Raw genomic sequence first — 12469 nt, forward strand, 5'->3', positions numbered from 1 at the left:
TATGTGTGTGTGCCTCTCATGAATAAATAAATAAATAAAATCTTAAAAAAGAGAGAGAGGAGAGGAAAAGATGGGAAAAAATGGTGGGAGATTATTTTATTTCAAAATTCCATCTCCAGCCCTAGAGACCAAGTCATGAGCAAACCTCAATGGGCTTGGTAGAAAGGCCTAGCCCTCCCACATCAACCTCACACAGTTTGATTAGCTCTAGAACCGAGGCAGCAGGTATTAAGTACTCACACTTAGATTTCAATTTAGTTAAATCAAATTCCTTTTCAAACTAGGATATATTATTATTCCCAAAGGAAAGAAAGTAGAAGGAAATTACAAGATAATATAGCATAGTGAAAATTATTCTGTTCCTGAAGAATCTCCAGAACCATTGGCCAACCATTTCAGACTGGTCATATGTGCAGATGTATAGAGATAAAGACAAGGTAATGATAAAGCAAACCATACAGATGGGGGGACACAGAGTACAGTGAACATTTTCTATGACCTCTTCATAAGACTCCAGTAACAATTGTGTTTCTGTCTTATTGAACTGGTGAAATTAAGCCAAAATATAATTAGAATCTTATCTCATCCTTTCCCTGAGTTCTGTCTCTCCATTAGCAATGAACAGCAAATTTACTTTTCCTTGAAATAAAACATGCTAAGGACATAGCTTGTGTTTCAAAATAACTTAAAACTATTTTCAAAGCAGTTTTATTATCTTTTTTTTAAGACTTTATTTATTTATTTATTTATTTATTTATTTATTTATTTATTTATTTATTTATGAGAGACACAGAGAGGCAGAGAGAGAAGCAGGCTCCATGCAGGGAGCCTGACGTGAGACTCAATCCCAGGACCCCAGGATCATGCCCTGGGCTGAAGGTGGCACTAAACCGCTGAGCCACCGGGGCTGCCCTCAAAGCAGTTTTATAAAAAGTCTGAAAAATGAACAAGATTGCACAAGATTTGTTTAATCATTTTGTGAGATGATTATACATAAGAATTTTGAATTCAACATTTCTATATTTGAGATAGGAAGTCAAAGGCATTTCAGTCAGTTGAAAAGAGGTTTCATATGGGTCTGGAATTTTCCCCTGATTCCTTTGGAGCAATAAATATCAGTAGAAACTAAACAAGTATGCACATCTATCTACCTGTTGGTTACTTTTATGTTAAATAATAAAATTTATTATGTTAAATAATAAAGATTGATTTGTCCAGGCAATGCCATCTTCATGCACTTGAACATACCTGGAACCTTTGGATAACAATAAGGCATAAAGAGTTTGTAAGCTAATGTGCACAGTATTGAAGGTGAAAAATGATGCCAGATGCACTGTGGAGGAAGAGTCGCAGATATGGAAAGTGGTATTTTGCTAAATATAACTCTCAAAGGTAAAACACTGCAACCTGCTGTAGTGATAAAAACTCTGGTTGCAATTAGAGCTGGAAATTTTGTGGTCATAAAAAAGGAAAATCAAGAAGAAAGAGAATAAGAAAGAAGGATAGGAAGAGAAGGAAATGGAGAAGAGGTTATCACAATCCGAATATTGCACAGGAAGACATAGTATGATGAGATAGAGCAAACAGCAATAATCTTAAGGAAAGAAAAAGGAGAGATTAGGAGGAGGGGTGAAATTATTCTCCTCTTATTATTATTTCAAGTTTAGGTACTCCATTTAGAGTAACATCATAACTCATTATTTTAAATCTCATGCCTCCGAATAGGAAAACCTCTAGTTATGTGCTTCATAAAATTGTTGACATTTTGGTGTCAATTTCCTTGCCTCCTATGTGTCTCAGCACTGAACTGGAGAAGAAGGAATGGAGTTGTTAAGAATAGACCATTGCAGGGGCATCAGGGTGGTTCAGTGGGTTAATGTATGACACTTGATTTCAGCTCAGGTCTTGAGTTCATGGTCATGAGTACAAGCCCCACCTTGGGTCCTATGCTGGGCATAAAGCCTACTTAAAAAAAGAAAAAAAGAGAGAGGAAAAATATGCCATTGCAAAACCAAAGTTTTAAGATGAAATTAGGACAAGATGGAAAGATACATGAGTAAGATAAAGAAAAAATCAAATAAAGCAAAAATATAATTAGCATAGTTAATTTTACAGATGCAATGATGTCTCCAGCACAAATTACAAACATAAGATGTTTCCAGAAGAAATTAGTGTCGAAGTTGATGCTGAAGGATAAACTGGTGGTAATTAGGTGGAGTGAGGCTAGGAGGTGACAATTGATCCAAGAAGAAATGGCCTGCATAAAGGTCTGAAAGGAACTATGGATCACACTCAAGGGACTGGGAAAAAGAGTAAGTTGGTTCAAAGGAGGGGCCAGTTCTTTATAAGTTTATAGCATATAAACACTAAAAGAGATCTAATGCATTACCTTTCTGTTGTTAGTTATTGTTTCTGTTTTGTTCCATATAAAACAAAGTCCTATGCATAGGAAGTCAAATGACTTCATGGAGTCATTTTTTAGACTCCATAGTAAAAACAAGAGAGAAAACAAAAGTTCTAAATAGATAACACAGGCTTTCCATTGGAAATAACAATTTTTCTGTGATGCAGAAAGTTGAGGATTTTTTTTCCAAAATAAGCTATTGACAAGGGTGGCTAAAAATATAGGAAACATATTAAAAGTATTTGTAGTAGGTGCACCTGGATGGCTCAGTGGTTGAGCATCTGCCATTGGCTCAGGGTGTGATTCTAGGATCCTAGGATGGAGTCCTACATCAGGCTTCCCACAGTGAGCCCACTTCTCTATCTATCCATGTTTCTGCCTCTCTCTGTCTCTCATGAATAAATAAATAAAAACCTTTTTAAAAAAGTATTTGTAATAGATGTAAATTAAATCTTGGCCTCAAGATTTCTTGTGTGTGGGAAACAGGCCTACTGTATCATAAATAGATCTAAGAAAAGAGGCTGTTAATATATGATCCTGAGAAATGCATCCCATGGTGTGACAAAGAGAAGTTTCTAAATATAGAAGAACAGTAAGTCCTTAAGGCAGGATGTAACCAACTGGAACACGAGAATGCACTGTTCATCATACTTGAAATGTCCTTGTGCACTCTATATGGGAGGGATGTTTGTTAGAAGTTATTTTCATCTTGCCTCTTTGTATTACCCAACTTATCTAATGTAGATATCTCTCTTTCAAACACATAGGGTTAAGCAATGTACCTAATAAAAGCAGCAACCTTTATGAGCTCAGGACCTTCGCTCCTTTGTGTTGGTCCCTGATCCCAACACTATTTTGTATCTGTCCCTTCTTTTATTCCTACCACACATTGCTCTTTCAGTTCCTGAAACTTCCAAGCTGAACTTGGAAGCAATACTTGTGTATATAATAAAATATAAAATGAAATTCATAAAAAATGGAAATGAAAAACAACTTTATTAAGAATGGTTAGTTCAAAAAAAAAAAAAAAGAATGGTTAGCTCTGTCAATTCCTAAACTCAAAGAAAATATTTTTTAGCAAAGTGATAGATTATAGGATGCCCTATTACATCTCTTTCTAAAAGTCCCCTAGATTTTGATGCAGTTTAGTATAACCAGTTTGAGGACCACAGTCACCAAGTTAGGAATCCCTTCTCTGTAGTTAACTAACATTCATATTAATTCTTATTTCCCTAAATTTAAAATCTAAAAGGAGAGGATTTATATTGAGACCCATATGTAATTTTGGAATATAGTTGCATCAATTTAAATTTTTTTTAATTTATTTTTTATTGGTGTTCAATTTACTAACATACAGAATAACCCCCAGTGCCCGTCACCCATTCACTCCCACCCCCCGCCCTCCTCCCCTTCCACCACCCCTAGTTCGTTTCCCAGAGTTAGCAGTCTTTACGTTCTGTCTCCCTTTCTGATATTTCCCTCACATTTCTTCCCCCTTCCCTTATATTCCCTTTCACTATTATTTATATTCCCCAAATGAATGAGAACATATAATGTTTGTCCTTCTCCGACTGGCTTACTTCACTCAGCATAATACCCTCCAGTTCCATCCACGTTGAAGCAAATGGTGGGTATTTGTCATTTCTAATAGCTGAGTAATATTATCAAAATAATTTTATGTGTGTTCTATTGCTTTATAACAAAACCAAACTTGTTATTTAATTGAAATCTGTCTTTCCAAGTAGTGAATTTGAGAGTTTCTTACAGTTGCCCCCCCTTATCCATAGAGGCATGCATTCCAAGACCCCCGGTGGAGGCCTGAAGCCATACATAGTACCAAACTCTATGCATACAATGTCTTTTTCCTATACACAGATCTATGATAAAGTTTAATTTATAAGTTAAGCACAATAAGAGATGAACAACAGTAACTCATAATTAAGTAGAACAATTATGATAGATAGTGATAAAAGTTATGTGAATGTGGTCTCTCTCAAAATATCTTATTGTACTGTACTCATCCTTCTTCTCGTGATGATATGAGATGATAAAATGCCTACCTGATGAGATGAAGGGAGGTGAATGATGTAGGCACAATGAATGATGCATTGTTAGGCTCCAACTGACCTTTTGAGGATCATCTGCTTCTGGACCACAGCTGACAGGTAATTGAAATAAGAGAAAGCAAAACTGCAGGTAAGGGAGAGAATTTCGGTATTCTTTTCTAGCAATATTGAGAATGCAAAAAGCTAAACAAAACAATATCAACTATACAGTTAAAGGATGTCCTGGGTGGCTCAGCCGTGGAGCATCTGCCTTTGGCTCAGGGCATGATCCTGGGGTTCTGGGATCGAGTCCCACATCGGGCTCCCTGAAGGGAGCCTGCTTCTCCCTCTGCCTGTATCTCTGCCTCTCTCTGTGTCTCTCATGCATAAATAAGTAAAAATAAAAAAAAACACAGTTAATACACTAAAATTGTGTTAAATGCTTAATATAAGAAAACTTCTGGAAATATATACACCAGAAGTTAGACCTTAATAGCATTCACTTTAGGAGTTAGGTGAGATGTGAGTTTTTGGAGTAGTGAAACTTTATTTTCTCTGTATGTCATTGCACATGGAGGGGTTGAAGCATAGAAAAATTTTCCTTCAATAAAAGAGAGGAAAGGGAAAACATTTTAATCTCTGTCAACCATAAACAAAATTTTAAGGCCAAACACTATTTTAGAAACATATTTGCAGACTATGACAGCAAATGGGTTTGTGTTTCAATATTGAAGGTGCCTAGCAAGCAATAAAATACAGACTAACACCTCCACTAAAAATGGATAAGGAGGATGAGATGCCTAGGTGGCTCAGTTGGTTCAATGTCTGACTCTTGGTTTCTGCTCTGGTAGTGATCTCAGGGTCATGAGATCAAGTTTAGCAGCAAGCTCCATGCTCAGCAGAGAGTCAGCTTGAGATTCTCTCTCTCCCTCTTCCTCTGATCCTCCCTCGCTCATTCTCTCTCTCTTTCTCAAAGTACAATAAAATCAAATAAAAACTTTAAGAAAAAATGGATAAGAAGGTGAATTAATAATCAAAATATGAGAACAACTACTGAGCAAAATCACTTGAAAAAAGTTCATAATCACCACAAAAGAAGTTAATTTTAATTGAAGCTAAAATATCAAAGAGATGTATTCTCACCAATCCAGCTGGGGAAACGAAAACATATAATAATCAATAATCAATATAATATAGAAGGGGTAGCCCACTAACACTGTATGGAAATAAAAATCAACACAGTTGTATGAAGATGATTTTTTTCCAACATTTATAAATATAATTAAAATTGTCCATGCCTCTGGTCCCACAAATTTCAATCCTATTTCTTATTATCTTTTTTTAAAAGATTTTATTTATTTAATTTAGAGAGAGAAAACATGAGCAGGGGGAGGAGAAGAGGCAGAAGACAACTGGCCACCCAGCAGGGAGCCTGCCATGGGCCTCAATGTCAGGACCCAGAGATCATGACCTGAGCTGAAAAGTCAGACACTTAACCAACTGCCACCCAGGCGCCCCCTATCTCTTATTATCTTAAGAGAGGAAAAATCAGTAATGCAGAATGGATTACAATATCCATAGAAGAATTATTTTTTTGTAAAAATAAGAGAAATAATTAAATATCCAGGAGTAATGAAATAATTATATTGGGTATAGCTATTAGGTGAAAGAAGTTTAGCTATTGAAAACTTTGATTTCAAAATATACAGAATGACATAAGAAAATGTTCACAAAATAATATTATGTAGAGAGGAAAAACTATTCAAAAGCCCATATACCCTGAAATTTATACAAAAACAGAATATTACACATAATAATTATAAAATGAGTAAATGCAGTACAGAAAACTTTTTAGAGTGGTTATTCCTCTATGTTGGATTTACAAGTCATTTTCCAACTTTTTATACTTTTCTGAGGTTTTCATATTTTTCACAGCATGAATGTATTTCTTTTGTAATAAATTTTTTTTGCATGATGTTCATATCCACCAGGTTTGGTGGTCATATTTCCCACTTGGGAAAAGGCATTAATTTTAATGTGGTTTGTTTTTGTTTTCTTTTCTAATCAAAAGCTTCTAAATATAGATCTGTTACTACTAGGCTGAAAGTTTCTTCTCTTTCAATGAGAATCCTTCCGAGACATCTACTTCTGGAGACTCAATCCACCTGGGACATCCTGCTGGAGATTCTCCAGGGAAACTAAAAGTCCTATGTAAGAAGATGCCATCCCAGATTTTGAAGAACTCCTAAATATTCTCAGCCATGAATAGAATTGTGTCTAACACTGAGGTGAGTTTGGGCTTCATAACCTTTGGGCAAAAACAGTTATTTTAGGAAAAATAACAATATTTATGGCTAACAATATAATGGCCTAGAATATGCAGGCAGTTTTTTAAAGGCAATATTAGCAAGAGGCAATGTATTTCTCTATCCCTTTCACTTCTGCAGAGGTAATGAGTCTCTTTCTTCCTTGGTGGCTTCCACATGACTTGTTCTCACTTTCCAGTCACCCATTCATTTCACTGTGGCATTCATATAAAAGACGGTGGACACTGGAGATTGTAATCTTTACATTCCTCTGGTCTAGGATTATGAAACAATAGTTTCTCTACACAGGGACATTTCTGGAGAGGTCTGGGAGATCTCTCTCATAAACACATTTATTTATATAAGAGGCAATCACCTTAGGAACCAGAAACCATGAGCCTGTGTAACTTGTATTCTTTTGTATCTTCTTTCTGTGGTGACTTCTATGTATCCTGGTTAGTAAGATTGTACACAACAGTGATTTCCAGGTTATTTAGGTGACAGGAACCTATGTCTGTTGTCTTCACAGCCATATAATACATGTCATCACACTGCAAGTATCTATATAGTTCTGTTGGATGGTAGGAATGTTTGGCATTCACCTTGATCCATGGAAAGGTGCCCATCCTGAGCTTTATTTTTCTCAATTGAAAAAAATATTTTAATCATTTGGTGACTTCAACGTTTTTCAAACATCCTTGAATCTGTAAATTCCTTCAACCATCATTCAGTTCTTTCTACTACCTTTACGAGAAATTGCAATCCAAAAATATGATATTGTCTTTTCTACTAATAATATGTCCACTTATAACAAAAGAAATACTATTTAAATTAAAGCATTACAGACAATTAGTAATCCTTAGAACTTCAAGGGCTTCTTAAATGCAAGTCTTGCATTGAAAATGGATAGAAACCTAATTTTTAAAAAGTAGAAAAGCAGAGAAGCCAAATAAAAATGATACTACACCTGATTGAATTCACCCCTTTAATAAAATTTTTACTAAAATTCCATAAAACTTGCTAATGATTTAGAAGTATACTTTTTTTTCTCAAGATATGTCTTTAAAATACAATAGTGTAAAAAAGCATGATAAAGATGTCAGATACTAAGTCCTTACTAATTCAAACATTCATTTATTCATATATATTTTATTGTGCATCTACAATGTATCATCTTAAGCAAGTTATGTGGAACATTACTGGGAAATTTTACATGCACTAATAGCTTTTTCACAATCTTCAAGGCAGGATGAAAGTCCCTTGTTAGGGACTGGTCATATTAGGGTGATCCTCTAAATATACACATATGATTTTAGTGACAAGATTCAGGAGGAATCTGTGGGATAAAAATAGAAATGGCTTATTGGGAGGAGGAGATCATTATAGCACAGTTCACTGGAATGTGGTGGAAAAAAAGAGATATACTGGGGGGAAATTTAGAAAGTGAGTGTAGTTACTTAAAGAATATACCAATGAGACATGGAGTAATACTGTGTAATTATTTTTAGATACCATAATTCAAAGAATCTCCAGCTAGAGTAGGAGGGAAAAAACTATCCTATCATGACCAGGTTCATGGAACTTGTGGGTATTATTATCCAAACCACTCTCTCTTATCTGGTTTTGAATCCCATTTTTCTCCTATGTAGAAAGCAATCACTGATAAAGCATGTAAAATGCCTACCTCCTATCAGCCATTATGTGTGGGGAAAACAGCTCCAGCCTGGCCCCAGGATTCTTTGTCTTGAATGGTATCCCTGGGCTGGAAGCTGCACACACCTGGATCGCCCTGCCATTCTGCTTCATGTACATCACTGCTGTCCTGGGGAACTGTGGGCTCATCTACCTCATCAGCCATGAGGAGGCCCTGCATCGGCCCATGTACTACTTCCTGGCCCTGCTCTCCTTCACAGATGTCACCCTGTGCACCACCACGGTACCCAATATGCTGTGCATATTCTGGTTCAACCTCAAGGAGATTCACTTTAATGCCTGCCTGGCTCAGATGTTTTTTGTCCATATGCTGACTGGGATGGAGTCTGGGGTGCTCATGCTCATGGCCCTGGACCGCTACGTGGCCATCTGCCACCCCTTACGTTATTCCACCATCCTCACCAACCCTGTCATCACCAAGGCAGGTCTTGCCACGTTCCTGAGGGGTGTGCTGCTCATCCTCCCATTCACATTCCTCACCAAGCGTCTGCCCTATTGCCGAAGCAACTTTATTCCCCATACCTACTGTGACCACATGTCTGTGGCCAAGGTGTCCTGTGGCAATTTCAAGGTCAATGCTATCTATGGTCTCTTGGCAGCCCTCCTGATTGGAGGCTTTGATATGTTCTGTATTTCTGTGTCTTACACTATGATACTGAGGGCAGTAGTGAGCCTGTCATCTGCAGATGCTCGTCACAAAGCCTTCAGCACCTGCACATCCCACATATGTGCTATTGTTATCACTTATGTTCCAGCGCTGTTCACCATTTTTACTCATCGTTTTGGGGGACAAAGCATTCCCCACCATGTGCATATTCTTATTGCTAATCTCTATTTGATGTTGCCTCCTACTCTGAATCCCATTGTTTACGGAGTCAAGACCAAGCAGATCCAGGAAGGAGTCATCAAGTTATTTTTTAAAGAGAAAGATGTCTTAGTTATGAAATAGATTCATGAGTTAATTATCCAAAATCAAGGAAAGACAAGAAATATTTCAGAGGAGATTCTTGAGCATAAGTTCAAAATCAATGGATTCAATGCAGAAAACAATATTTATTGAACACCTATTATAATATTAACTGAATTATTTTTTTGTAAAATTCATCAACGATAAAAATTTGTTTAATAAAAAAGTATCTCCAGAACTTGAGACTTTTTTTTCTAGAAAGGAATTTCACATCAATGTAATTTCAATGTTTGCATGCCTAATGTGTTTTACACATGAAACAAATTGTAAATGGGAAAAAAAATCCTGATCCCATGTTGAGGATTCATTCATTCTTGGCAGGAAACCCACTGTAAAAAGAAGTGTCAGCATCTGTTTTCTAAAGACGTTTCACACATGTTTTAGTGACTTCATTAACCTCTATTCTTTTCACTGCATAATTTGGTGTGACTTGTTTCAGTTACAGAAATTATCTCATATCTATCTAACCATATTGAATTTCCACTATCAAGGAGAATAATTGTCATGTATTTCTATCAATACTATCTAAATAATAGATGGGATGATAAGCAAGGGAATAAACCATAAAATCTTAAGTCAATTTCTTGAGGATAATTCTGGGACACTTTTGAAGCAGACATAGAATAAGTCTTATGAATGTTGTGAAGTAGTAGTAGAAAATAGAGGGGATTCTCCAGCAAAACTGGTAAGCATTTGGGTTTGGCTGACTTCATAGTTTTTTCCAACCTTAGTCACTACAGCTGAAAATTTTCTCCTATAATTTGACTCCCAAGTGAAGTTGGTCACTCAAAGAAAATTTATATAATAGACAAGCCATTTACAAACATTGGCCTTGTCTCTTATAACCAGGCCCTGTTCCTACACAGTAAAATATGGAGAATTAAGAACCTGCATTCATGTCACTGTGGGGCACTTAACAAGCCTGAATATACCTTGCATACCGGTTTCTGGTCTCTGTATCCTTCTGCACACTAAGGAAATCTAGTTTTGAATGAAAACTTTCTGAATTTTATAAGGTTATTGCCAAATCAAACCTTATACCAACACTGGCAGATGTGAAATGCACATTTATTATTTAAGTGCACGACTGAAAGTAAGCAAAGTATGCTATCCTTCCACTAGAATGTTGAAAACAGTGATATGTAATATGGAGTTTTCTGACGTTATATCGCACTAAAAATGCTAGTTTGTTATTACATGATACTAAATTGGTAGTTTGAGGGTCTCTAGCCAGAGTGGCAGTTTGAATATAAACAGGAATGTACAGTTTCCCCAACACTGCAAACACAAGGAAATGCTAAATTAAATACACTTATGAAATGATAGCAAGTAAAACTAAAATCAAATGAATTAATAAAGAACTTTAGAAGATAAAAGAGGGGAATCCCTGGGTGGCTCAGTGGTTTAGCGCCTGCCTCCGGTTCAGGGTGTGATCCTGGATCCTGGGATCGAGACCCATATTGGGCTCCTTGCATGGAGCCTGCTTCTCCCTCTGCCTGTATCTCTGCCTCTCTCTTTCTCTGTGTGTCTTCCATGAATAAATAAATAAAACCTTTAAAAAAATAAATAAAAGATAAAAGAAAATCACAGAGGCACTCAGGAATGAGAACTCACAGCCAATACAAAGACTTTTACTCAAATGACTTCAGTGCTGAGACCCTATTGCCTGTGTGTAAAGGCTGGACAAAGTGAGAAGTCTAGAATCTGGGATCACTACACAATATTTGTATGGGAACTAAAATATCTATGCCTGGGATCCCTGGGTGGCGCAGCGGTTTGGCGCCTGCCTTTGGCCCAGGGCGCGATCCTGGAGATCTGGGATCGAATCCCACGTCGGGCTCCCGGTGCATGGAGCCTGCTTCTCCCTCTGCCTGTGTCTCTGCCTCTCTCTCTCTCACACTGTGTGCCTATCATGAATAAATAAAAATTAAAAAAAATTAAAAAAAATAAAAAAAAATAAAATATCTATGCCTGACAGCCTAAAGACACAGAAAAAAAAAGTACTACTATTATAATCTGATAACACATCTGTGCAACACATCACTAGAGATGAATCCAAACAAGATAAAAACATACAAAGACATTTTCTGGCAATAGCCTTTCTCTATACATTCATTGCATCTCTCTTAACTGCTTACCTCCACATGGACAAACATACACACATCTTCAACATAATGAGAAAAATTGCAAATACAGAAAACAATTATATTGGAAGTGGGTATCAAAAGGGAGGGATAAGCATAAAAGGGTTTATATTACATTTAGTCCACAAGTCTTCTAATAATTACAATAGGTGGGGTTATGGGTGTGATGGACCTTGATTTTAGTAACTTCTGGGAATTGTATATTGTGCATTAGCAGAATGATAAGAGAAAAACGCTCCAAGTCGAGAGAGACACTGATCAAACGTGGCTAGAAAATAACCTTTGGTGTAGGAATCTGTGTATTATCCTCCTCTTCATGTCTACATATGAGAAGGATGAAGGAGAAAGGAAACAAAGATATTTATACTCAATGTTTGTTTAAAAACACCAAGAATAGGGATCCCTGGGTGGCGCAGCAGTTTTGCGCCTGCCTTTGGCCCAGGGCGCGATCCTGGAGACTCGGGATCGAATCCCATGTCAGGCTCCCGGTGTATGGAGCCTGCTTCTCCCTCTGCCTATGTCTCTGCCTCTCTCTCTCTCTCTCTCTCTCTCTCTGACTATCATAAATAAATAAAAAATAAAAAACACCAAGAATAAACAAATCCAGTTGAAGATGAATAAAGAGAGGAAAGCAACACCATCATAGACAAAAATAATTTTATTGTGTCTATAGTAACATCCTGGTAAATAAGAGGAAATGACAAGAGCATCATAGTTATCTAAATTCTTTACTATTAGATTAAAAAGACTAAACAATGTTCCAAAAATGGGGATGATTTCATATGAGCCACAAAGAAAGTAGAAAAATATCATAAAGACAGAAATGCTTTAGGTGATAAGATTAGAGAATGAAATAATAAGGTAGCAGAATGGAATCAAACAATGATAAA

At 36.6% G+C, this 12469-nt stretch overlaps 1 protein-coding gene across 1 annotated transcript; it reads left to right on the forward strand.

Moving 5' to 3' along the window:
* Positions 1-8454: 8454 nt before the first annotated feature.
* OR52N2G (olfactory receptor family 52 subfamily N member 2G) lies at positions 8455-9417 on the forward strand. Its single transcript, NM_001083631.1, is given in 1 exon segment — positions 8455-9417. A coding segment is annotated over 1 exon segment (963 nt).
* Positions 9418-12469: the final 3052 nt, after the last annotated feature.

The sequence above is a fragment of the Canis lupus genome, chromosome 21 (assembly GCF_011100685.1).
Source record: "Canis lupus familiaris isolate Mischka breed German Shepherd chromosome 21, alternate assembly UU_Cfam_GSD_1.0, whole genome shotgun sequence".
NCBI lineage: Eukaryota > Metazoa > Chordata > Mammalia > Carnivora > Canidae > Canis > Canis lupus.